Source organism: Bison bison, unplaced genomic scaffold (genome assembly GCF_000754665.1).
Source record: "Bison bison bison isolate TAMUID 2011002044 unplaced genomic scaffold, Bison_UMD1.0 scf7180017864516, whole genome shotgun sequence".
NCBI classification, from domain to species: Eukaryota; Metazoa; Chordata; class Mammalia; order Artiodactyla; family Bovidae; genus Bison; species Bison bison.
The window spans coordinates 5,561,991-5,589,335 of record NW_011495069.1 but is presented as its reverse complement, the minus strand read 5'-3'; the positions used below and the strand labels follow the sequence as shown (position 1 = coordinate 5,589,335).

Genomic DNA, 27,345 nt, shown 5'->3' with positions numbered 1-27,345 from the left:
CAGGACAGGCTTATTTGGTTGCGCCGTGGCAACCATCTCCACTTCCTGGAGGCAGCCCCAGTATGCGCCTCTCCTGGGTTCCCACCATCTCTGACTTCAGTCTGGCCTGGAAGCTGGGCGTCTGGCTCCCTTTCCACTCAGCACCCCAAGATACCCTCTGCCTCAGGGTCCACCAGGCCCACCCTCCTGTGAGCAACCCCCTTCGGCTGCTCTGTTAGGGGAAAGGAGCCCAAACACCTCTCCAAGCTGTCCTGCCCATAGGGCCAAATTTGTCTTCCCCAGCTTGACTGTGGATATCTTCCCTGCTCAAGTATTTATTCCCTGTTCTGCATTGTTGCAAATCAGAATTCCTAGAGGGGGACTTTCAAACACCCCATTACTGAACCTCAGCAACCGTTCTGACCTTTCCACTGCTCCCCAACATGACCCCTCGTCATCCCACTTCTGGGCCTTGGCACAGGCTGTTCTTTCCACTGGAAGTCCTCACGTCTTCAAGTCTCACTACTCTTTGAGTCCCAGCTGTCCGTGTAGACCTCAAGGCTAATTGTGCCCATGTTCCCTTTCCTGAGCACCTGCAGGGTTTGATGCCTGCCTTCTTCACTTTACCACCTGACCATACATAGCACCTGATAACTCCATCTGGTTCTCTGAATGACTGTCCTGTCCCTCATATGGGTGGTGAACCCCTGAGGGGCAGACATGGTCGCTTAGGGTTGGCCACAGGTGGCTGCATCCTGAAGATTTGCTTATTTGTGGATGGGTGGGCCTTTTCTGGGCTTCCCAGGTGGCTCTAGCGGTAATGAACCTGCCTGCCAATGCAGGAAACATAAGAGACGCAGGTTTGATCCTTGGCTCGGGAAGATCCCCTGGAGAAGAGAAAGGCAGCCCCTCTCCAGTATTCTTGCCTGGAGAATCCCACGGACAGAGGAGCTGGCTGGCTGCAGTCCACAGGTCACAAAGAGCTGGACACGAATGAAGCAACTTAGCATGCATGCATGGGCCTTTTCTACTCCTGACCCCCCTGGAGAGTCCAGGGTCCTGTGCAGATGTTTGAATCAACCAACACTGTGCTGGGAGTTGCCCGGACCCAGGATCTCAGAGACCTCGGTCCTACCTGCTGAAAGTCGAGCAAAAGCCCAAGAGTTCTAGGTCTTCCCCGCCCGCCTGGCTGGCCAGAGAGGCCGCGCCCACCTCCTTGCAGACTTACGTCTTGGTTGGTCATGTCCCAGTAGGGCCGTTCCCCGTAGGACATCACCTCCCACATGACGATGCCGTAGCTCCAGACGTCACTGGCCGAGGTGAACTTCCGGTACTGGATGGCCTCTGGGGCGGTCCAGCGGATGGGGATCTTCCCACCCTGGGGAGCAGAACGGGGACTGTCAGTGGATGGGAGGCTGAGCCGAATGGCCTCTGCTGGCGAAGCTTCCGACCCCCCACCCCGGGCTGTACGGTCACAAAGTGCCTGACTGCTCCCCTAGACTCGCCCGCTGGTCCGGGCCTGCGGGCACGCGCCTGGGACCTTCTCTCTGCACGAAGCGCCTTTTCCCACCCTGCCATCTGGTAACCTCCTCCTCATCCTTGAAGTCCCTCTGCACACCTTTCCCTAAGTCCACAAAGGGTGGCTCATGCTCCTACTCCTACGACTGAGGTCATCAGGACGCACTCGTCTCCCGGAGAGCGGTACTCATCTCATTTGCCTGCTTGCCTGCCTCCACTTCCCTGGTGGCTCAGATGGTAAAGAATCCACCTGCAATGCTGGAGACCTGGGTTTGATCCTGGGTCAGGAAGGTTCCCCTGGAGAAGGGGATGGCAACCCACTCCAGTATTCTTGCCTGGAGAATCCCACAGACAGGAGCCTGGCGGGCTACAGTCCATGAGTTTGCAAAGAGGCAGACACGATTGAGCGACTAACACTTTCATTTCACTTTTTCACTGCTTCCACTTGAACTACCTCTGAGATCTTTGAGGGCAGGTACTGTCTGATTCCTTTCTGTTTAAAATTCTTCAACAGGGCCTTCCCTGGTGGTCTAGTGGTTAAGAATTCATCTTTCCAATGCAGGGGACATGGGTTTGATCTCTGGCTGGGGAACTAGGATCCCACATGCTGTGAGGCAACGAAGCCCGTCCGCGGCAACTACTGAGCCCATGCTCTGGAGCTGCCACTAGAGAAGCCACGATTGCGTGCCTCAGTGAAGACCCAGCACAGCCAAAATCAAAACAGCCACCCCCACCCCGCCCCACCTCCCTGCAACTCTTCAACAACCCCAACAGCTTTCAGGAGACAGTCCTGAGCTTGGGCAATCAAGGGTCTCCAAGATGTGGCCCTGCCTACCTCTCCAGCATGGTTGCCCACCACTTACCCCGACAGCCTGTGTGCTAGTCATACCCACCCGTGAGAATACAGCATCTGGCAAACTTTTACTGGCACTTGGCTTTCAGCTCAGCTATCAATTCCCTCTTAGCAAGCCTTCCTCTGCCTCCTAAGTCTGGTGTCTGACTCTTAGCCCCATTGCTCGGTAGTGCTCTGCACATCTGTGCCCACCAGCCTGTGAGCTCCAAGAGGGCAGAAGTCGGGGTTTATGTCTCTACTTCTCCAGGGCTCAGAACAGCGCTTGGCATGAGCAAGTGTCGGTGAGAACGTGTTGTGGGGAGAGACAGATGTCCGCCCTCTTTCCCGGCCCCGCGGCTCCACTGTTCCCTGCCTCTGTCTTACCAGGGCGCTGGTGTACGTGGGATCTGAGGTATCGTCCTCCAGAAAGCGTGAGAGCCCGAAGTCAGACACCTTGCAGACCAGGTTGCTGTTGACAAGGATGTTGCGGGCGGCCAGGTCACGGTGGACGTAGTTCATGTCGGCCAGGTACTTCATGCCAGCCGCGATGCCCCTCAGCATGCCCACCAGCTGGATGACTGTGAACTGCCCGTCATTTTGCTTTGGGAGAAGTGGAGGAAACACAGAGTGAATGGAAGAGTGTGCGTCAGATCTCTGGAGCATTCTCACAGTGGGACACCAGACTGGGCCCCTGTCGCCCTGGCCTGGGCTCCCTGTGGCTCAGGGGCCTTACAGAGGCCCAGGAGAGGCTGGTTTCAGGGTGGTGGAGAGAATATGGACTCTGGGGCTGGCTGGATTCTGGCTTTTTCCCTTGCTGGCTGTGCAACTTTGGACATGTTACCTCGCTCTCAGAAAGTCACTCAGTCATGTCCGACTCTTTGCAACCCCATGGACTATACAGTCCATGGAATTCTCCAGGCCAGAATACCAGGCCTTTCCCTTCTCCAGGGGCTCTTCCCAACCCACTGATCGAACCCAGGTCTCCTGCATTGCAAGTGGATTCTTTACCAGCTGAGCCACCAGGGAAGCCCAAGAATACTGGAGTGGGTAGTCTATCCCTTCTCCAGCAGATCTTTCCAACCTAGGAATTGAACTGGGGTCTCCTGCATTGCAGGCAGATTCTTTACCAGCTGAGCTACCAGGGAAGCCCCTGTTTCCTCAACTGTGTGTTAAATGGGAATAAGTCATGCCCACCTTCTAGGGTACTCAGTGTTCAACAAGAAGGTGCGTGAAAGGCTCCTGGCACATACTAGGTGCTTAATAAATATTCGTTAAACAGCAAGTAGTTCAATGGCATACTTCTTTAAAGACATTTTTTTTTATTGCGGTATAACTGATTTACAATGCGGTGTTAGTTTGAGGTGTACACCAAAGTGAATCAGTTACACGTGTACCCACTCTTTTTTTAGACTCTTTTCCCATATAGGTCATTACAAAGTACTGAGTAGAATTCCCTGTGCTACACAGTAGGTCCCTATTAGTTACCTTATAGGTGTGTGTGTGTATATATATGTTGTTGTTCATTGCTAAGTCCTTTCTGACTCTTTCTGATTCCATGGACTGCAGCATGCCAGGCCTCCCTGTCCCTCACTATCTTCCAGAGTTTACCCAAGTTCATGTGTATTGAGTCAGTGATGCCATCTAACAATCTCTTCTGGTGCCCTCTTCTCCTTTTCCCTTCAATATTTCCCAGCATCTGACTCACTGGAGAAGACCTTGATGATGGGAAAGATTTTATTTATAGTAGTATGTATGTGTAATTCCAGTCTTCCAGTTCATCCCTCCCCTTCCAATGGCATACTTCTGATTCCTAGTCAGTGCTCTTTGTCTAGCTGGTTGACTGTGACTTCTTGGGGCGCCTGGAAGCTTTCCCCTGTTGCCTTGTGCTCCAAACTCTCTCCCTGTATAGCTTTGGGGAAATCCAAACCTGGTGAAAACTCTGGACTAAGGGTCAGGAGACCTGGATCCAGTCCTGGCTCTCATCTTGAGCTTCCGGGTAACCTTGGGCACACTCTACTTCTCTGAGAGCCTCAGTTTTTCTCTCGGGCGTCATGAGAAGGCTGGCTAAGTGCTTGGAGGGAAGAGATTTCAGGTTGTATGCCAACGCTGATCAACTGGCTGTGGTTTCCCTGATAGAGAAAGATTCTGAGATTGCTTCTGGGTATAGTGGGAGAGAGTCTGGGATTTATTAGCAATGCCTGTCATGAATTCAATCCCTCTATCCCTGGGTCAGGAAGGTTCCCTGGAGGAGGGCATGGCAACCCACTCCAGTATTCTTGCCTGGAGAATCCCATGGACAGAGGAGCCTGGACAGCCGCAGTCCATAGGGTGGCAAGGAGTCAAGACACAACTGAAGTGACTTAGCACGCATGCACGCCGTGGATAAAGGAATAGAATGTGGCAGCGAGCAAGCCATTCTTGACCATGATCTTTCCAAGACCTTTCAGGCTTTGACAGCATAAAGCTATGCTCACTACTGCTCTTCCTGCCCCACCACTCTTGGCTTTCCCTACCCGGAGGAAGGAGTCCAGGGAGCCGTTTTCCATGAACTCAGTGATGATCATTACAGGTGTGCTCTTGGTGACCACGCCCTCCAGGTGGATGACGTTGGGATGGTCGAACTGGCCCATGATGGAGGCCTCGCTCAGAAAGTCCCGGCGCTGCTTCTCAGTATAGCCCGACTTGAGGGTCTTGATGGCCACGAAGATCTCTCTTTTGCCCGGCAGCTTCAGGTGGCCGCTGCATACCTCACCAAACTCCCCTGGGACAGGCACACCGAAGAGGCAGGATGTCACTCAGCAGGTGGAAGCGCCGCCTCCCTCTTCCCTTTCACCTCTGCCCCTGGGGCCAGTTAATCCTTGCAGACACAGAATCCCTTTAGAGAATGCAAGGGCCTCAAAGAGTCTCAGCCACCTTCAGGAGGAAGGGTAAACCCTTTGTGGCCAACCCGTGGTGTTTGGCTGGGCGTGGGGTGAGGAAGTAGGGGGACCTGGGGAGATGGAGCGAGGGACCTGGGATGAATGGCAGGAAGGACAAAGCATTAGACAGAGTCCAGAGTACCGGGTCCCAGAACTAGCTCGGTCTCTGATGTGAGCAAGCTCCTTCCCTGGGCCTGTTTCCTCAGGTGATGATGAGGTAGTTTTTCTGGACATCTTTGGGAGCCCTTGCACCTTGGATAATCTGAGTCTTCAGGCCTTGGAGGGTTCTCTGAGGCATCCTACCCTCCACCCCAGGAGTACACATTGGGGTGGTCCCTGCCCCCCCACACCCAAGGCTGGGGTCATGGTACTTGGGAGGGTACCAGTCACCTACCTGCTCCGATCACCTGCTCAATTTTGACACAGGAGATGTCAATTTCCTTGGCAAACTCCCGCACTGCCTCATTGGGGTCTTCATAGGTGAAGGGGTCAATGTAGATCTTCATGCCTGGGGTCACTGGGAGAGAAGGTCAGGCTCAGTCACATGCACAGACTCAAGAGGTGGACAGATGGAAAAGTGTGAACCAGTCCTTCTGCAGAGGGAAGGACTCTCCCACAGGGCCCCAGGAAGAGCTGGGCAACCCCCTGCATTTTCACTTGACCTCTCTGGGTCTCAGTGAGCAGGTGGGCACTGAGCTAAGTAGGGGGTGAGGGGAACAGAAAGTCAGCAGGGATAGCAAATAGGTTCTAGTTTTTGTTCCAACTGTAATTGATCAATAAGGGCTTCCTCCAGCAGCTAAAAGACTGTGGGGATTGATTAACAACGTCTGTTCGAGCGTGGGCATGAAAGGATAGATAGGCTTGTCACGCTTGTGATAGAGAATCAAGGGGTGCAAAGTAAAGGAAGAGGAAGACAAGAAAGGAGCAGAGGGAACTGGAACAAAAATACAGAAAGAGCAGGCAACAGACCATGTTCTTGGTCTTTTGCTAAGGCGATCTCCCTGCTTTTCAAGGCCTAATTCAGGCCTGCTCTCTGCTCAGGAGACTTTTTGGCTGCCTCAGGCATCCCAGGCACTGGAGGGGCTGCCTCACAAGCATCTGAGTACCCACAGGTCCTAGGCCCACCTCCTGGGTCCCTCTGCTAGCCAGGTCTCAAACTTTTCTGGATCTCATATTCCTTGGTGATCAGCAGGAGGCTGGACACGGGGCATATGAATTTAATTCCTGATCTGATCTGTTTTTTTTTTTTGATGCAGAGAGGAAGATGGTAACTTGGATACTAAAGACCCAATTCTGACCTCAGCAGTGAGTCAGCAACGTGCTTTGAAGGAAGGGAAAGACGAGCCCTCCTTCCTCCTCCCAGATGACTAGTCTTCCATTTCCCAGACCATCTGGCTCTCACCCAGCTGGGGCCTTCCTCTGGGTCCCCAGCCCGCATTCTCCCCCTGCTCCAGGAGCTATGAGTTTGGGAGCAGCAGCTCTAGGAGTTGGGTGCTGGAGTCCCCGGACCGTAGCAAGGTTGGCTGGTTGGTGAGTGGGGCCACAACCCTGCTCAGCTCTGTGACCTTGGACTTGTTAGTTGACCACTCTCAGCCTCTAGTTCAGACATTCCCGTCATCTAAGAGCTGGAACCTCTAACACAGGGGTTGGCAAAATGGCCCACTGCCTGTTTTGTAATAAAGTGTCATAAATAAAGTTTTATTGGCACACAGCCACACATATTCCTTTGTCTGTGACCGCTTTCCCGCTCCAGTGGCTGAGTTGATCAGTTACAACAGAGACCATAAGGCCTGCAAAGCCTAAAATATTTACTGTCTGACCCTTTACAGAAATGCTTGCCAACCACTGCTCTAACACATTAGTTTTATTTTGTATTATTTATGTGGGTGTCTGCCTAGCCCTTTAGGTCAGAGTTTTCTTAATTTGGGTCTGTGAACCACTTGGCAGACCCAGGATGGGATGAGTGGGGCTGCTGAAATGGAATACATTATTATTGTCTTTTTGGATTAGAAAAACAATTTATGCTCTTTATAGTTTAAAATTATGGAAATAAATATGGTTGAAAATAAAAGTCCTCCAAAAATCTATCTCTGAGTATAGAATTTTTTCTGGATTTCCCTTATAATTTTATACACATACATATGTATATTTGTGTTTCTCTGGGCATAGGATCCAAAACTTTTAGCAGACTTAGAGGAGCCTCTGACCTCAAAAGAGGCTAAGAACCACTGTCTTGCAACTTTCCTGGTGGTCAAGTGGTTAAGAATCTGCCTTCCAACCCCTGATTGGGGAACTAAGATCCCACATACCATGGGGTAGCTAAGCCTGTGTGCTGCAACTATAGAGCCCATGTGCCACAATGATAAACCCAGCACAACCTAAATAATAAAAAATAAAACTATAGTACTTAAGTGAGAGGATTTGAAAACCCCACCATGGTGGGAGCCTGGGAAGGGGGGATGGGTGCCCATTTTTTTCTCATCCCTCCCTCCCTGGCGCACTGCACACGCTTGATGCTCGGTGTCTGTAGACTGACAGAATCTGGATGATAGACGTGGAAGAATACCAACACCAGTTTCCACCTTCTGAGCCCTTTGTCTCTGCCCAGCACCGGGCCATGCTCTTTATGTGTATTCTCCCATCTCCTCCACCCAGCAGCTCCTAGAGGTTGTTGTTTAGCTGCTAAGTCCTGTCCAACTCTTCGAGACCCCAAGGACTTCAGCATGTCAGGCTTCCCTGTCCTTCACCATGTCCCTGAGTTTGCTCAAACTCATGTCTATTGATTGAATGGGTGATTCCATCTGGTCCTCTGTCGCCCCCTTCTCCTCCTGCCCTCAGTCTTTCCCAGCATCAGGGGCTGAGTCTTGGCAATTTGCATCAGGTGACCAAAGTATTGGAGCTTCAGCTATAGCATCAGCCTTTCCAATGAATATTCAGGACTGATTTCCTTTAGGATTGACTGGTTTGATCTCCTTGCAGTCCAAGGGACTCTCAAGAGTCTTCTCCAACACCAGAATTTGAAAGGATCAATTCTTCTGCGCTCAGCCTTCTTTATGGTCCAACTCTCACATCAATAGAAATAGTCATTTATGATAGGAAATGACTATTGGAAAAACCATAGCTTTGACTAGACGGACCTTTGTTGGCAAAGTGATGTCTCTGCTTTTTAATATGCTGTCTACATTTGTCATAGATTTTCTTCCAAAGAGGAAGGATCTTTTAATTTCGTGGCTGAAGTCACTGTTTGCAGTGATTCTGGAGCCCAAGATAATAAAATCAGTCACTGATTCCACTTCCTCCCCCCCATCTATTTGTCATGAAGTGATGGGACTGGATGCCATGATCTTAGTTTTTTGAATGATATCATTATTCTCATTTCATATGAGAGAAAACTTTAGCTCAGAGGGGCTAAGTAATTTGTCCAAGGCCACACGGCTAGCAAATGGCACAGCCAGCATTTGAATCCAGGTCTGTCAGAATTGAGTCAAGGGCCACTGCTCTGAATCACCAAGCTCACTGCTTCCTGAAGGAAACCCACCCAGATCTGGTCCATGCTTCCTCCTCCTGGATTCATCTGTGATTCCTCCTCCCCTAAGTCAGCCCTCCCCAGAGCGGGGGCATCAGCTCCTGCAGAGAGGCTCTCTTTTTTCGCCCAGACTCAGCGTCTGGGCTGTGGCCCTTGGTGACTAACTTTTCACTTCCTTGCCAACAGAACTAGGGGAAATTCTTCCTCCTGGGCCAGTTGGGGAGGGAGGATACGAATGGGTCAGTTCAGGGAGCTCAAAGCATGCTTGGATGCTGCCAACCAATCAGATGCTGTCTCTAAGCCTTGGACAGGAGTGCTAGTCAGGAGGGCTCCATCACTTACAGCAGGGGTCCCCAACCCCCTCGGGCCACTTGGACTGGTACCGGTTAGGAACCAGGCCACACAGTAGGAGGTGAGCGGCAAGCAAGTGAGCAAAGCTTCATCTGTATCTATAGCTGCTCTCTATCACTCTCCCCAGAGCAGGGAGGAGAAGGGGACGACAGAGGATGAGATGGTGGGATAGCATCACTGACTCGATGGACATGAGTTTGAGTAAGTTCTGGGTGGTAAGTTTGAGTAAGTTGGTGATGGACAAGGAGGGCTGGCATGCTACAGTCCATGGGATCACAAAGAATTGGACACGACTGAGCGACTGAACTGATCACTCTCCCATCACCCCAAAATGGGACCATCAAGTTGCAGGAAAACAAGCTCAGGGCTCCCACTCATTCTGCATTATAGTGAATTGTAGAATTATTTCATTACGTATCACAATGTAATAATAACAGAGGGCTTCCCTGGTGACTCAGATGGTAAAGAATCTGCCTGCAATTCAGGAGGCCTGAGTTTGATCCCTAGGTTGGGAAGATCCCCTGAAGGAGGGCAACCCACTCCAGTATTCTTGCCTAGAGAATTCCATGGACAGGGTTGCAAAGAGTTGGACATGACCGAGTGATTAACACACACTAATAATCATAATAGAAATAAAAATCATAATAGAAATCACAGTAAATGTGATGCACTTGAATCTTCCCTCCACCCCTGCCACTGGTCTGTGGAAAAATTCTCTTCCACGAAACTGTCCTGGGGACCTCTGGCTTAAAGCAGGTCCTTGAAGGCGAGTGCCTCCATCTGGCCTCCCCGTAATGGCCTCCACTGACAGCTCCCTGCTACTTGCATAAGGAATTACTTACCCAGAGGCCCCGGACACGCCTCGCAGTTTCTGGCCTCTCTGCTTCTGTTCGTGTGGTTCCCTCTACCTGGAGCACCCTCTTCTACCTTTGTGTCCAGGTCGAATGCCACCTCCTCTGTGCAGCCTGCCTGGGTCCCTCCAGAGGGGACCAAGGCCTTCTCAGGCTGCCACTGCTCTGTCCCCACACCCACTCCCACAGATGTCTGTATGACTTTCCTACCTCGTGCCAGGGCTCCCGGATTCACAGGCCCACAGTCCCCCATCACCCTTTTCTGGAACACTCTTCTGCCTGTGAAGGCTTTGCCCCTCTCTCCCCCAGGGGCACAGAGGCCATGTCTGTCTTGTTCTTGCTAAATCCCAGGGCCTGGCACATAGACAGTGCTCAATAAATGCTCACTGGAAGAACACTAGCCTTACTCATTGACATGCCCTTGTTTTCTCTCTCTACCTGTTTGGGGTCACAAATACCTTTGGGAATTTTATGAAAGCTATGAATTCTGCTTCCTGGCCAAGAATTCACATGTGTGTGCATGTGCCCATGGTCAGCATGCAATTTTGGAATGTTTATAGGCCCTGGAAGCTCTAGGAGTTATGAACTCTCAAGTTATGAGCCCTTGCTCTAAAATGTTTTCTCTAGAGTATATTTGAGGGTGGTATACAGTAGGTACTTAATAAACACTTTTTGACTATATGGCTCTGAGTGCTGCAGTTCCTGCTTCGGTGACCTCTGGTTTCGCCTCACCATTGATAACATGATTGGCTCACAGTTTAGCATCGTTTCACCACAGAGCAGACCCTGTTCTAGGCGCTAATAGGTATCGACACAATTAATCTTCCCTGACAATCTTTCTGGGTAAATACTACTATTAGACTGAGCCCTACAAAACTGTCAATATTTGACTCCTCCTGATCTACATGGAACAACAGACTGGTTCCAAATAGGAAAAGGAGTACGTCAAGGCTGTATATTGTCACCCTGCTTATTTAACTTATATGCAGAGTACATCAGGAGAAACGCTGGGCTGGAAGAAGCACAAGCTGGAATCAAGATTGCCGGGAGAAATATCAATAACCTCAGATATGCAGATGACACCACCCTTATGGCAGAAAGTGAAGAGGAACTAAAAACCCTCTTGATGAAAGTGGAGAGTGAAAAAGTTGGCTTAAAGCTCAACATTCAGAAAACAAAGATCATGGCATCCGGTCCCATCACTTCATGGCAAATAAATGGAGAAACAGTGGAAACAGTGTCAGACTTTATTTTTTTGGGCTCCAACATGACTGCAGATGGTGATTGCATGGATGAAATTAAAAGACGCTTACTCCTTGGAAGGAAAGTTATGACTAACCTAGATAGCATATAAAAAGCAGAGACTTGACTTTGCCAACAAAGGTCCGTCTAGTCAAGGCTATGGTTTTTCCAGTGGTCATGTATGGATGTGAGAGTTGGACTATGAAGAAAGATGAGCACCGAAGAATTGATGCTTTTGAACTATGGTGTTGGAGAAGACTCTTGAGAGTCCCTTGGACTGCAAGGAGATCCAACCAGTCCATCCTAAAGGAGATCAGTCCTGGCTGTTCATTGGAAGGACTGATGCCGAAGCTGAAACTCCAATACTTTGGCCACCTCATGGGAAGAGTCGACTCATTGGAAAAGACCCTGATGCTGGGAGGGATTGGGGCAGGCGGAGAAGGGGACGACAGAGGATGAGATGGCTGGATGGCATCACTGACTCGATGGACATGAGTTTGGGTAAACTCCGGGAGTTGGTGATGGACTGGGAGGCCTGGCGCACTGAGATTCATGGGGTCACAAAGAGTCAGACATGACTGAGTGACTGAACTGAACTGAACTGATCTACAAAAATGGCCATTTCATTTGGTTTCAACCTAACAGTCCCCCTCTTTTTTGATGAAGAAACTGGTATAAGAAAGGCTAAATGGGACTTCCCTGGTGGTCCAGTGGTTAAGAATCTGCCTGACAATGCAGGGGACACAGTTTCGATTCCTGGTCCAGGAAGGTCCCACCTGCTGCAGAGCAACTAAGCCCGTGTGCTGCAACTACTGGGCTTGTGCCCCGAGACAAGAGAAGTCACTGCAGTGAGAAGCCTGGGCACCACCACGAAGAGTAGCCCCCACTCACCAGAACTAGAAAAGCCTGTGCACAGCAGTGAAGACCCAGTGCAGCCATAAATGAATGAATAAGGTGAAACAACTTGCCTAAGGGGACATGGGCATAGCTAGTTAGTGGCAGAAGTGTTGATTGAATCCAGGTTGTCTGCCTTGAAAGTCTACACTTACAACTGCCAAGCTACTGGTTTATTTTGGGTGCTTCCCCACCTGTGTCTTGGGATAGAATGTGAGCTCCTTGTGGCCAGAGTTTTGCACAAGGAGGGACATTTGGCTCCCAGGAAGGACATTTTCTGAACTGCAGTTGGATGAGAACCTTGGCAGGCAAGAGTCTTCAGAAAATATTGGGCTACTGTTTGGATGATTTATGACTGTCAGGGTCACCAACAGGGTCACACGCCATCCTGAACCCATGTGGAAAATTCACGATGAGGGAAAGAGGAACCAGGCATCCAGAGACCTGGATTTGCATTCTGGATCTGCCAGCAATAATGGTCACAAATAAGTTGCTTTATGAGTTTGAATTCAGGATCAATCACTGTATCGATCTGGCCGTGTGCCCTTGGGCAAGTTACTTTTTTCCATCTGCAAAATGGAGATAATAAACAAATCCCCTATCTCATAAGGGGGTTGCAGAGATTAAATGAGAATCTTTTGAAAAGGTTTTGTTCAGTCTTTGGCAACCAGAAAGCACTGAATAATTGTTAATTGTTATCATGAGGAGTTGGTTATTATTAAATATTATTATTACAAAGCACTTCAACATCCATTAATTCATTTACTCCTCAAAACTCTGTGAAAGAAGCATCATTCCTGCTACTTCCCACATAAGGATGCCAAGGATCAGAGTGGTTTTTCCTGAGCTTCCAGTGACTTCCCCAAGGTCACACTGAGCTGGCCGGTAGCAAAGTAGGGTTGAGAAACCCGGTGCATCCCTCTGGCTCCACGTCCAGGCACCATAGACGTCAGCACTCATTCAGCATTTGCTGGACAATGGAAAACACGAGCCCATGAGGGTGACCTTGGGTTGGTCACACACATAGCCAGGCCTCAGCTTCCTCCTCTGTTCCAGCCACACAAGGTTGCTGGTGGATATGTGATCACGGGGCTGGCCGTGTTTTGAGAAAAAAACAAAACAACAAAATCCTGCTCAGATGCAGAAAGTAGAAGCGTGAGCTTGAGAATGTGTTGATTTATGAACAACACGTTCTATTCTGGAGTCTGTTTTTAAAATAAATCCCTGCTGTCACCTGTTTTCCTTGCTACCGACTTGCTGCTCTAAACAGTGATGCTCCTGAATGCTCCAGGTGATGGAGCGTGTGAGCCTGTCTTACTCAGAAGGGTGTAGGGAGCACAGCGTGGCCAAGACTGTGTTTGTACCCCAGCGTTTGCCCCGCACAACTGTGGGACCTCTCTGTGCCCTGGTTTCCTTAAAGTGGGAAATGACCAGGGCTAAATGAGGAATACATGTTGAGCATTAAAGTAGCTCTTGGCCCATAGAACACAATATGTTTAGCTATATCTACCATCATGATTTTATTACTTGAGGAACAGGCTGGGCCGATGGAATTTATGAGTTTTATTTTTAACATACAGGTGGATTTTTATTTCTGTGTAGTTAAATTTGTCCACTTCTGTCTTATGATCCTTTCATTGCTTTTGTGCTTAGAAAGTGCTTTTCCCTCCACGTATCAATTAAATAGTTACCTAAATTGTCTTCTGGAAATTTTAATGGTTTAATCATTTTTACAGTGATGTCTAAAAATGATTTTTAAGCTCGGCAAAGTTTACTTCAAATTAAGTCTTACCCAGAGGAGCCTCCCAGATGGCGCAGTGGTAAAGAATCTGCTACCAGTGCAGGAGACGGAAGAGACACAGGTTTGATCCCCAGGTCGGGAAGATACCCTAGAGCAGGAAACGGCTATCCACTCCAAAATTCTTGCTTGGAAAATTCCATGGACAGAGGAGCCTGGTGGGCTACAGTTCATGGGGTTGCAGAGTTGGACACGACTGAGCAAAGCGTGTGTGCGCCTGCACACACACACACACACTCACACAGAGGCTTAATACCAAGAACTCCTTGACACTGCTCTTCATCGCACACTCCGTATCTAGTGCTGCAGCGAATCCATTGGCCTACTTTCAAAGTGTGTCAGAACCCACCGCCTTCCCACCACTTCCCTTGCTGCCACCCTGGTCCAGCCACCATCCTATCTTCCCTGGATTATCCCAACAGCCACCTCCCGGCCCCTGTTCCATCCCTGCCTGGCACCGCCCAGTCCATGTTCCACAGGGCAGTCAGAGAAGTCCTGTGAAAACTGTAACTCCGAGCCTGTCCGTCTTTGTCTCAGACCCTTCCAGAGGCGTCTCATTTCACTCAGAATAAAAACCAAGGCCCGGACTTCCCTGGTGGTCCAGTGGTTAAGAATCAGCCTGCCATTGCAGGGGACATGAATTCGATTCCAGGCCCAGGAAGATTCCACATGCCCCAGGGCAAGTAAGCCCATGTGCCACAACTACTGAGCCGACGTGCTGCAACTCCTGAAGCCCTCGAGACCTAGAGCCCACACACCACAGCTGGGGAGTATCCCCCTCTCTTGGCAACTAAAGAAAGCCTGTGCACAGCAACAAAGACCCAGCACAGCATTCCCAAATTAACATTAAAAACACTGCTCTAACCCCTGCTTGGAGAATTCTGAGCATTACTTTGCTGGGGTGTGAGGTGAGTACAATTGTGCGGTAGTTTGAACATTCTTTGGCATTGCAAAATGAAGAAGCGAAGAAGAACTAAAGAGCCTCCTGATGAAAGTGAAAGAGGAGAGAGAAAAAGTCGGCTTAAAACTCAACATTCAGAAAACAAGATCATGGCATCTGGTCCCATCATTTCATGGCAAATAGATGGGGAAAAAATGGAAATGGTGAGAGACTTTACTTTTTTGGGCTCCAAAATCACTGCAGATGGTGACTGCAGCCATGAAATTAAAAGATGCTTGCTGCTTGGAAGAAAAGCTACGACCAACCTAGATAGCATATTAAAAGCAGACATTACTTTGTCAACAAAGGTCTGGCTAGTCAAGGCTATGGTTTTTCCAGTAGTCATGTATGGATGTGAGAGTTGGACTATAAAGAAAGCTGAACAATGAAGAGACTTTTGAACTGTGGTGTTGGAGAAGACTCTTGAGAGTCCCTTGGACTGTAAGGAGATCCAACCAGTCCATCCTAAAGGAAATCAGTCCTGAATATTCATTGGAAGGACTGATGCTGAAGCTGAAACTCCACTACTTTGGCCACCTGATGTGAAGAACTGATTCACTGGAAAAGACTCAGATGCTTGGAAAGATTGAAGGCAGGAGGAGACGGGGACGACAGAGGATGAGATGGTTGGATGGCATCACCGACTCGATGGAGCAAGCTCTGAGCGTTGGTGATGGACAGGGAAGCCTGGTGTGCTGCAGTCCATGGAAGTGCAAAGGGTCGGACACAACTGAGCGACTGAAATGAAACTGAACCCCTGCAGCTCTGAATCACCCTTTCCTATCTTGCCTTTTTCCCACAGCACTTTCATCTTCTGATGTACCATACACTTTGCTCATTTATTGCATGTATTTAAAAAATTTCCTAGGATTTTTTATTATATTCTTTTTAAAAATTGTGGTAAAATATGCGTAATATAAACTACACAATTTTAACCATTTCAAAACGTGCAGTTCAGTATTATTAAGTACAGTCATACTGATGTACAACCAATCTTCAACATTCTTTTAATCTTGCAGAAAATGTAAGCCCTATTTTCTAAAGTTTATCAATATTTTGCACTTATTTTTAAAATACCTGTCACTTTTTAAAAATTGAAGTATAGTTGATTTACCATGCTGTGCCAATCTCTGCTGTACAGCCAAGTGACTCAGCTATACACATATATACATTCTTTGCCTGGCGTGCTGCGATTCATGGGGTCGCAAAGAGTTGGACACGACTGAGAGACTGATCTGATCTGATCTGATACGTTCTTTTTTTACATTCTTTTCCACTATGGTGTATCACAGCATATTGAGTATAGTTCCCTGCCCGATCCATGCTGCTGCTGCTGCTGCTAAGTCGCTTCAGTCGTGTCCAACTCTGTGCGACCCCATAGATGGCAGCCCACCAGGCTCCCCCGTCCCTGGGATTCTCCAGGCAAGAACACTGGAGTGGGTTGCCATTTCCTTCTCCAATGCATGAAAGTGAAAAGTGAAAGGGAAGTCGCTCAGTCGTGTCTGACTCATTTCGACCCCATGGACTTCAGCCTACCAGGCTCCTCCATCCATGGGATTTTCCAGGCAAGAGTACTGGAGTGGGTTGCCATTGCCTTCTCCACCCGATCCATGAGGACCTTGTTTATCCATTCTAAATGTAATAGTTTTACTGTCCCTCCCACTAGAATGTAAGTTCCACCAGGGTAGGAATATGGGGTTTGTTTACTTGTGTGTCCCTAGCACCTGGAGCAGAGCCTGATGTACATAATGGGCCACAACAAATATGTGACAACTGAAGGGATGCGCGGATGACCCCCTCACTTGGGGACCATCTGAGAAGCTCTAGGGTACCCCACTGAGTACAGTTTGAGAGCCTATAGGGGACCCACTTGGAATTCCCATTTGCCAAGTGAGCCAAAGTGAGGATCCATATCTCCTCTCCCCCACACAGATTGTTGGTTCTGCCAAGATCAGACAGAGAGGAATCTACACTCTGTTGTTCTCTTTACTTGGTGACCCCGGGAGGAGACATCTGCTCTGGGTGTGTCTGGCACATGTGCCCCCAGCCCTGGCCGAAGGTGGCATGGGACAGTGAAGGAAATGGGGGCATGGTGCAGGGGTTGGGAAGAGGCAGCCAAGGAGTCACTGAGCGGTACAAGAATGGGCCTCCCGGCTCCCTTCTCTCCCCTCCGTGGTCAGAGCCTGGGGTCCTCATCGTCTCACTCAGATCATGTACTGGGTTGGCCCAAAATTTCGTTTCCCATACCATCTTATGGAAAAACCCGAACGAACATTTTGGCATACCCGATATTTATTCTGCCAATCTGTCTGGTGCCTGCTGTGTGCTGGGCAGCCACCTGACACTGGGGAGGTGGTGGTGACTGTCAGACACGATTTCAGGTCCCCAAGTGCCCCCACTATAATGATGGAGGGACAGGGAGACGACCATCACCATGCAGCCAGGTGGGGGCGCTGTGCATCCAGGATAGAGTGGGGATAAAGGAAGGCTTCTCAGAGGGGTTTGTATATGATGAAGCCTGAGGGAGTGAGCTAGCCAGGGCAAGAGAGGGGAGAGTGCTCCAGGCAGAAGGAACAGCATGTTCATGTCTGACTGCAGCAAGGGAGGAGGAAGACAAAGGAGGCTGGAGAGGTTGCTGCGGAGCTGACAAGTGAAGGATCCCAGGGTGCCGGCCCCGCCGAGGTATACGTACTGTGGCCGCTGGTGTAGTGTTGCAGCTTATCTGTGTACTCCGAGTCAGCACGTTCAAACCCCCGTCTTCTGGAACAAGAGCAAAGGGCTGGAGCCACCTGGAGGCGCCCGGGGAGATGGGAGCCACAGCAGGTGATAGGCAGAGGGTGGGCAGGCCCTGGAAACCACCTCCTTGCCAGAGAATTCCCTGCCGGACCCTTGCCTAGCAGCCTCACCTTCCCTGGTTCCCTCTGCCCCAGCCCTTCCCACTTCTCCAACTTCAAGTCCAGGCTCACTGTTTCCCCTGTCCCCTCTCCTCTTTCAAAGAGCAAAGGCATCTCCGGCCGTGGCCCCTGGTCCCAGAAACCCAGAGGCTTCTGTCCATCTGACCTTAAGACCTAGTCTATTCTAAAGTGGGAAGCTCTTGGGACTTCCCTGGTGGTCCAGTGGTTAGAACTCTGCCCTTCCACCTGCAGGGGGCACAGGTTCCACCCCTGGTTGGGGAATAAGATCCTGCAGGCTGTGCAGTATGGCCAAAAATAAATAAAGTAGAAAGCTCTAAGGAAGAAGGGACAGTCTCTGCATTAAGTCCAGCAGAAGTCCAGGAGCCAGTCCCACTGCTTGCCTTTGCACGTGCTGTGCCAGTCCCTTGGATGCCAGACACCTGGCCCTGTCTGTGTCCCCTCTCTTTCCAGCTACCTCAGCCAGCTGAGCTCCTCAGCTTGCTTCTGGCCCTGTTCACGGAGGGGCTTTTGCTAGAGCAGAAAGTGGGGCGATCTGTACTCCCCTTCACTGTCCTCTGGCTTCCTACATCATGCAGTCTTTCCTCCCCACTGTTCGGAGCTGTCCCTTTGCGCTCAAGTATTAGCATCTCAGTAAGCCACCTCTGTGGAGCGCGGACTTGTCCAGGGCAACACCTGACCAAAGGGATGGACTGCCAACTGTGGCCGTTTAGGTGGTGGGAGGCCACTTGGGGGTCTCCTGGCCTCCCCAAGCCCCTCCTGCCCTCTCTGATCATAGACCCTGTTCAGGGATGGCAGAATGGATGGGCAGCCCTCTCGGAACCCAGGCCTGGTCCAGGCAGGGGGACACCACCCACCTGTTACACACAATGGCGATGACAACCACGGCGATGAGGAAGACCAGGCCGGCTGCCGAAGAGCCAATGATGAGTGGCAGCTTCTCCTGGATGCTTGTCTGGTACTCGGCTGGAGAGGAAGCACAATGCACTGTTCTCAGCCTAGCTCGGGGGTCACAACCCCCTGCATCCCCACTGCCCTGGGTCTCCTGGGATCCCTAGACTCTCTGCCACTCCAGACAGAGCCTCAGGTGGAGAACTGGCTGTTACTCCCTCACAAATAACCTCGGACAAATCCATGAAGTGCTCTGGCACTCAGCTTCTCGTCTATAAAATGGGCATAATAATGCCTACATCTCAATGTAGATATGAAAATCAATAAGGAGATCCAACCAGTCCATCCTAAAGGAAATCAGTCCTGAATATTCATTGGAAGGACTGATGCTGAAGCTGAAACTCCAATACTTTGGCCACTTGATGCGAAGAGCTCACTCACTGGAAAAGATCCTGATGCTGGGAAAGATTGAAGGTGGGAGAAGGGGACGACAGAGGATGAGATGGTTGGATGGCATCACCAACTCGATGGACATAAGTTTGAGCGAACTCCAGGAGTTGGTGATGGACAGGGAGGCCTGGCATGCTGCAGCCTATGGGGTTGCAGAGTCGGACACAACTGAGCGACTGAACTGAACTGAATAATAATAAGCTGACACATATACAGAGGCAGGTCAAAACACAGACTCTCAAGCCAAACTCCTTGGGTTTCAGTCCCAGTGGTGCTATTTACTGTCTGTGTGATCTCTGGTAAAGTGACTTATTTCTGTGGCTCAGTTTCCTCATTTGTAAAGTGGGGAGGATAATAGTTCCCATATAGGATTTTTGCGTAAAACACTTAGAGTGGGACTTCCCTGGCGGTCCAGTGGTTAACAATGTGCCTGCCAATGCAGGGGACATGGGTTTGATCCCTGGTGTGGGAAGATCCCACATGCCACGGGGCAGCTAAGCCCGTGCACCACCACTGCTGAGCCTGCACACTCTAGAGATGGTGCTCCGCAACTAGAGAAGCCGCTGCAGTGAGAAGCCCACACACAGCAATAAAGAGTAGCCATCAGCTCGCTGCAACTAGAGAAATCCTGAATGTACCAACAAAGACCCAGCCCCAAATAAATAAATACATTAAAAAAAAAGCCCACTTAGAGTAACTTGTAGCACATAGTAAGTACTCAGTACATATTAACTATTATTGTTTTTAAGTGTTTTAAGAGCCTACCATGGGTAGGTATGTACCTTGTGTGATTCTCAGAACAGTTCTATGCTGTACTACGTGTAATTATCCCATTTATCAGATCAGAAAACTGAGGCTCAGCAAAATCATGTCTTGCCTAAGTTTACACAGTTAGACAGTGGCCAGTGCCAACATTTGAACCCAGGTCTGTTCAACCCAAGGCCATGGGCTTAAGCGAGATAATGTGTAAAATGCACTCAGCATTGGTCCCGGCTCTTGGAAACCCCTCAGTGCATTGTCAATGGCATCAAGATCTTCATTATTTAACACTTTATTTTTATTACTCCTCATTGCCTCCCAGGCAGGAACTTGCTGAAGTCAAGGACTAGGTCATTTCTGCATCCTTAGCACAAGCAAATATTTGTTGAGTTAATAAGGATCTTGGGACAGTCCCCCAGTCCCCAGGTCAGCGACCCTCAACCAACATACAAGAGGACCTAGAGAGGTGAAAAACTCTGGCCATGAGGAAGGGGGATTGCACAGAGGAGCTGAGTACTAGAAGTGATGGTGGAGCCATAAGGGAGGACTTTTGTGGTAAGACAAGAATTCAGGGGTCCAGGAGCCCCCTGAAACGTTTAACTCGGCACAGGCTGAGGCCTATGTCCAGGGGTTGAAGCAGATGCTAAGGAGGGATGCTGTAGTCTGCTCATAAATATTCTGCTCTGGAGTTTGGCTGGTGGGGAAAAGACCCCCAGACTCACAGCAATGACAACTATGACCTTAACTCTATTTTGGTGAGCACTAACCATGTGAGGCCTAATGCCAACCCTGTGCTAGCACCTGTACATTTACCCTTTTCCTGACACTAGTTTCATGATGATGCTGATAATGAGTTAGCTCTTATCATCCCCATTTATAAATGGGAAAACTGAGGCTCAGAGAGGTCAGATGAGTCACTCAGGACCACACAGCTAGAGCTCAATCAGCACTGTAACTTCCATCTGTCAGGCATTAGAGCCTGCATTCTTTAACTATGCGGCTTCTCAAAGGTTACTGGAGCAGGAAGGGTGTTTAGAGACCATGTGGTCCCAGACTCGGAGACACAAAGCACATGGGCTGCAACTTCCTGGTCTCTTGCCCAAGGAAGACATTACTAATGCATCCCAGCACTTCTCCCTGTTGAGTTCAGATGTCGCTTCAGAATGCTTCTCAATCCGACTGCATGTCATTGGAGTGATGTATGGATAAGATACGTTTGCTCCCTCAGATGCAATATAACACTTTGATTTTTATAGATGAGAAGAAACTGGACCAGGGAATGGAAGTGGCTTGCTCAGAGTAGCTTTGCAAGTTGAGGCTGGGCTCCCAAGGGTCCTGGGAAAGGACATGATGGTCACGGAGGAGTCCATATCCTTTCTGGGTCACAGAAACAATGCCTGCATATGTGGCTGTGCAGTTGGTATAGTGCATGAGGGTTCTCACCCAGGTTGGAGGGAGAATGACATCTAGAAGGGGGGAGGGAGCCTCTGCTAATTCGCACAAAGGCACTTTATAGACACGGCGGCCCTTGTTCTGTCTGCAGAGTCAAGGCCGTCCTCCTGCGCTCTGGCCCCGCTTACCTTCGGTCATGGTCTGGAAATACATCTTGCCACTGTAGCGCCCGTAGCCTGCCACGGTGCGTGCCCGCACCTGGAAGACATAGATGGCGCCGGCTTTGAGGCCCTGCACAGTGACCGTGTTGGTGGGGCTTTTTATGGCTGTGGCGTTGTACTCACTCAGCTCCTGCCGAGGAACAGAGAAAACAGTTAGTGAGGCTGTGCCCAGAGTCCACCACCTCCTCCTGCCACTTGGGGGCAGGTCTGGCTACTGGACAAATTCTGTGGTTCCATAGTCTTCGCTCCTTCCCTATAACAGAATGACATACCCACATCTTCGGCATATGGTTTGCAACACTTCCCACAAAAGAAGGCAGAAGGTATTTCTTTGCCTCACAGATGGCGAGTTTGCTCCTGTGACTTGGTTTGGCTGCTGGAATATGCTAGAGGATGTAATGTAAGTAGAGGCTTTACAGGCACTTGTTGATTTGACTCGGTCTCCTGGGCTTCTGCCATCTGTCATGGTGAGGCTTAACTTGGGTAACCGCTGCTTCCAGAAGGGGAAATGTGTGAAGAAATCCTTGACCTAACTCCTAGGCTGAAACAGCACCACCTCACTTGACCCAAAGACAAAAGCTTATGAGCAGGAAAAACAGCCACTTCTCATAAGCCTCTGGATTGTTGGAACTGTTTGTTCCGCGGCATCATACCAATAATAGCTGACTAATACACACAGACTGAGTGGCCACTGTGTGCAGACCCTGAAGACGAGGCTGTGAGTTCTTAGAGACAGCAGGGAGAGGGTCCACCTTATTCACGTCTGCATCCCCCTCTTTGCCCCATGCCTCAATGGATTAAGTGGAAGGACCCCCATTCAGCCTCAGCATATTTAAGTAAGGTAAGAATTAAGACCCAGAAAGGGGAAATGATGCTCAAGGTCACATATATCAGTTGGTGGCTGCCTTAGGAGTTGAAACCAGGTTCCTGCATGGAACCACCTCACATACGCATGCCTTTGGATACCCAGGACCTGATGTTCCCTCCTTTGAGAGATGCAGAATGCCAATTCTGATCTGAGCACTGCCCAGGGTGACCCAAGGAGTCTGAGACTAGACAAAGACCTGGCTGGCGCACTGAGAATGGAGGAGTGCTTGAGTTGAGGCAGATGTTTACCAGCCTCCATGGTGCTTGTTCAGGTATCTGTCAGCTACCCAGAAAACCCTCCCCACATACCCTCTTTGCACTAGACCCTGAGTTGAGCACTAGGGGCCCCCAGTGGGTAAAACACAAGCCCTGGCCTCCTTGGGGAGCTCAGTTTAGTAAAACAAATGGTGTGGAGGTCTTAACACTTGGAGGATCATGAGCCTCTTTGAGAAACTAATGAAAAGCTATGAACCTTTATGTAGAAAAATGTGTGCCTGAGTGTACATGTCAGGCATGTATATGTCTGGGTACACAGAGCCCTTGAAAACTCTCAGTCAACAAATTCAGTGTGGGCAATGTTATTATAGATAATAATTGTAACTACCATCCTATTATGTAATTATACAGCTACACTGTAATTACAGCGTTATTATCGTAGAGAGGTTAAAACAATCAACTGGAGCCAGACTTTCTGGGTTCAAATCCTGACTCTATGACTTTTGTGATCTTGGGCAAGTTTCTCAACTTCTCTCTGCCTCCTTTACTTCATCTGTATTATGGGGAGGATAATAATAATAGCTACCTCAAAGGATTGTTTAGAGAAAAAAGTGAATTGATATGTATGAAAGGCTTACACGGGTGGGGTAAGCACAGTGAGCCCAAGGGCATGTGACCTGGCCTGGATTGGGGATAGCAGATGAAGCCATGGAAAGTGTCTTGACGAGTGGAGGGAACTGAAATGGAATCTTAATAAATACAAGTCACCCAGGCAAAGAAGGGGAGGGTGGTCCTGGAAAGGAGCAGTAGGTACAAAGGCAAGGAGGTACGAAAAAGCTTGGGATGTGGGGGCAGCAGCAGATAGGAAGTCTCTTTACCCGTGCCAGATTGCCTGCACCCCCCTCCAGGAAGCCTCCTTGATTTCCCAGCCAGATGTATCTCCCTCCTCTGAGCCCTGGAACACTTGCTATTGGTACCATAGGAGGGGGTTTCTGCCATGTTCTGTTGCCCTGGGCCCAGGCTTATGTTTCTCCCTCGACAGTAAGCTCCAGAGGGAAGGGGCTGTATTTTGTTCCCCTGGACCAGGCACAGGGGCCTGAATTCAGAGTCCTTCCCCAATTCTAGACTTTCCATGACTCGGCTTTTGCTGGTCTCTCCTGCCACATCCCCTGGGTCCTCTAGGCTCCAGACATATGTAACTGCTTCCCCTTTCCCTGCTGGGGTTGCCAGATTTAGAAAAACAAAACAAAATAGAATGCTCAGCTAAATCTGGATTTCAGCTGAACAATGACTAATTTTTAGTAAAGCATGTCCTGTGCATTCTTTGAGGTATACTAAAACGTTAAAAGAAAATTCAAATGTAACCTGGTGTCCTGTATTTTATTTGCCAATCTGACCTTCCCTGGACACTCTTAGCCTTTGCAAGTGCTGTTGCCCATCTGAACTATGCTTTCCTCATTTGTCTGGCAGTTCTTTTACTTATCATTCAAGACTCAACACAGTTACTACCTTGGCTGGGGAAAGTGGAAGTGAAAGTCGCTCAGTCTTGTCTGACTCTTTGCTACCCCATGGACTGTGTCCACGGAATTCTCCAGGCCAGAATACTGGAGTAGGTAGCCTTTTCCTTCTCCAGGGGATCGTCCCAACCCAGAGATTGAACCCAGGTCTCCTGCATCGTGGGCAGATTCTTTACCAGCTGAGCCATAAGGGAAGCCCAAGAATACCGGAGTGGGTAGCCTATTTCTTCTCCAGGGGATCTTTCTGACGCAGGAATTGAACCGGGGTCTCCTGCATTGCAGGTGGATTCTTTACCAACTGAGCTATCAAGGAAACCTGGGAGCCCTCCCAAATGTCCCAGTCAGAGACTGCAGGTCCATTGTCTCCTCTCCTACCCATCGTTCTGATATAAACGTGTCTTCTCTAAAGCCTGTTGGATTTCTGGGGCAGAGAGCTTGTCTGGCTTATCTCTGGGACCCTCAGGCTGGGCACACAGTAGGTGCTCACTAACTACTGACATAATGAATGAATGAATATTAATTAAACTGTTAAGACTATTCATTTGTGAAATCTAGGGAGCAGTACCAGATTTGGCCAGTAGGTGCCGTTGTCCAACATGGGATGGGCTCAGGCTAGGAAAAGGGGCTTGGATTCTGCATACTAGGTGGGTCCCCCACTTAAGAGAGGCTAGAAGTTTTTGATTATATGACGTAGATGGGAGGGAACTGCTAGAGGCACAGTTGCCTTGGGAAGCTGAGGCCCTAACCTGAGTGGATCCCTTCTCTAAAACCAGACACAGGACTGAGCAGGGGATTGGTATGTTTGTTAGTTGCTCATTTGTGTCTGACTCTTTGCAACTCCATGGACTGTAGCCCACTAGGCTCCTCTGTCCCTGGAATTTCACAGCAAGAATACTGGAGTGGGTTGCCATTCCCCCCTCCAGAGGATCTTCCCGACCTAGGGATCCATCCCGGGTCTCCTGCATTGCAGACAGATTCTTTACTGTCTGAGCCATGCAGGGGACTGGAAGTCATTTCAGATGCCAGTTCTTCCACTGCTTTGCATTATAATCTTGGGAAAAACCCTTCACTTCTCTGAACCCCTGTTTGCTATTCCGGAAAATGGAGCAATAAATGCCAATTTTTCAGGGTTGTTGTGAAGATAAAATTTGATCAGGCAGTGCTTGGCACACTGGAGATACTGTCTAGAGCCATCAATTTCCTCCCCTCTCCCCACTCTCTTTTCTCTCTCTCTTTGAAGTTCCATTATCTGAATAAAGATTAAGCAACGATGGATTATGGGAAGAAATTTAGTATGAAATTCACTAGCGCGTAGTTTGAGGCCTTACACGGTGGACCAATGAGGCACGGGTACATTTATTAAGCCCTCCCAGTCTCAGCGTTCTCACCTCTAAAGTGGAATAACACCACCATATACTATACAGAGTGGCTGTGGAAGTTAAATAGGAAAAAAGGAGCAAAGCTTTTAGCATAGACAAGCCTATGGTCTTTCCGGTAGTCATGTACGGATGCAAGAGTTAGATCATAAAGAATGCAGAGTGCCGAAGAATCGATGCTTTCTATGTGTGGTGCTGGAGAAGACTCTTGAGAGTCACTTGGACAGAAAGGAGATCAAAACAGTCAGTCTTAAAGGAAATCAACCCTGAAGACTCATTGGAAGGATTGACACTGAAGCTGAAGTTCCAATACTTTGCCCGCCTGATGCAAAGAACCGACTCATTGGAAAAGACCCTGATTGCTGGCAAAGATTGAGGGCGGGAGGAGAAGAGGGTGACAGAGGATGAGACGGTTGGATGACATCACTGATTCAGCGGACATGAACTTGGGACAGAGAAGCCTGGCATGCTGTAGTCGACAGGGTAGGAAAGAGTTGGCCACAACTTGGCAACGGAACAACCACTAACACACGAAAGAGTGAACGGAGGCTACCGCCATCATGGTTATCATCAACACGTTAAAGAATAAGCCTTCACCAATGTTCATTAAATGAATGAGTGCATGCAAAGGTGAGTGAGTGAACAAGCGTCTCCATGCCGCTACTGCTCCACGTACACTCGGCAACAACCTGAGAGCATCCTGGCCTTTCGTGCTTCACCCCCTCCTCCCCCAACCTTTGCTCGCTCTCTCTGGAATATCCTTCCCTTCCACTTCTGCCAAGTAGAAGTTTCTGTTGAATAAACACATAAATTGATGTGGCCTACCCGGGCCCATCCGCCTCACAAATGAGTCTTCTTGAGCTCTTGGGGGAGCCGAGGGGAGTGTGAACCTGTGTGCTTTGGGGCGGCTGCCAAAGGAGGCCACCTCCCCTGGGACGCCGGAGCCAATGGGAGCGGCCAGCCCCGGCTAACGCCATTCGTCAGCGGCATCCAGAAGCCTTCCCGCGAAGCGGTTGTCAGCTCCGGGCTCCGGGCAGGCTGGGAAATCCCCATGGAGCTGGGGAAAGGCCAAGCGAGAACCCGCTCCAAAAGAGCCCTTTCTGAAGAAGGCCGGGGGAGGGGGAAGGCTGGGGGGTGGGGCCCACACGGGACGGCAGGGCTCGGTTCGGACTTCCGTACTTGGGAGGCAGGCACCAGGAGGACTCTGAAGTGCTGGTGAGAGCCGGCTTACCTAGAAATAAATCCCGAACCACCCCCGCCCTCCCGCCCCCAGCAGCCTGGCCGCGCCTCCCCTAGTGGGGCTGATTCGAGAAGGCAGAGGTGGTGCGGGGATGTCACAGCCCTACCTGAGGGCTCGGGGCAGAAACCCCTCTTGATTCTCCTTCTGTCCCTCTGCTGGTGTCTCCTCTGAGACGTTCATCTACAACTTTTTCTTTCTCTCCTTAAACCCTGCCATTCTCCTGGATCCTAACCTTTCACTTCTTTGTGTCCTCTGCACACTTGGCTGCACACTTGTGTGTCCTTGACTACACCTCCCTACCCCTGGCAAAGAATTCTCCTGCCAATGCAGGAGACGCAAGAGATGCGGGTTCAACCCCTGGGTTGGGAAGATCCCTGGAGGAGGAAATGGCAACTAGCTTCAGTATTCTTGCCTGGAGAATCCCATGGACAGAGGAGCCTGGCAGGCTACAGTTCATGGAGTCGTAAAGGGTCAGACAAGACTGAGCAACCAAGCACATATACCCCTGGCAAGTACCGAACCTATACCTGCAAATCACAAACCCTGCATCTGTCCCCAGGAAAAGGCACCACCGTCCACCAGGAGTCCTCCTTCACGCTTCCCTGGTCCTCTGAGCTCCGAAATACTGGTTGAATTGGTCAGCTCCTCACATCTC

The 27,345-nt window shown here is 49.7% G+C and overlaps 2 protein-coding genes across 2 annotated transcripts in view; both read right to left on the bottom strand.

Annotated features, from left to right (window-relative positions):
• LOC104981237 (ephrin type-B receptor 2) overlaps positions 1 to 21,752 on the bottom strand; it is a 27,689-nt gene extending 5,937 nt beyond the window's left edge. The window contains exons 1-8 of the mRNA XM_010830240.1: positions 21,747 to 21,752; positions 21,442 to 21,604; positions 18,619 to 18,727; positions 17,542 to 17,606; positions 5,642 to 5,764; positions 4,843 to 5,090; positions 2,714 to 2,929; positions 1,208 to 1,357 (exon numbers count right to left, since the gene is read on the bottom strand). Of these exons, the coding sequence (XP_010828542.1) occupies positions 1,208 to 1,357; positions 2,714 to 2,929; positions 4,843 to 5,090; positions 5,642 to 5,764; positions 17,542 to 17,606; positions 18,619 to 18,727; positions 21,442 to 21,604; positions 21,747 to 21,752 (1,080 nt within the window). The remainder of the gene's footprint in view (positions 1 to 1,207; positions 1,358 to 2,713; positions 2,930 to 4,842; positions 5,091 to 5,641; positions 5,765 to 17,541; positions 17,607 to 18,618; positions 18,728 to 21,441; positions 21,605 to 21,746) is intronic.
• A 4,665-nt stretch (positions 21,753 to 26,417) lies between these two features.
• LOC104981236 (ephrin type-A receptor 8-like) overlaps positions 26,418 to 27,345 on the bottom strand; it is an 83,080-nt gene continuing 82,152 nt past the window's right edge. The window contains exon 8 of the mRNA XM_010830239.1: positions 26,418 to 26,507. Within this exon, the coding sequence (XP_010828541.1) occupies positions 26,418 to 26,507 (90 nt within the window). The remainder of the gene's footprint in view (positions 26,508 to 27,345) is intronic.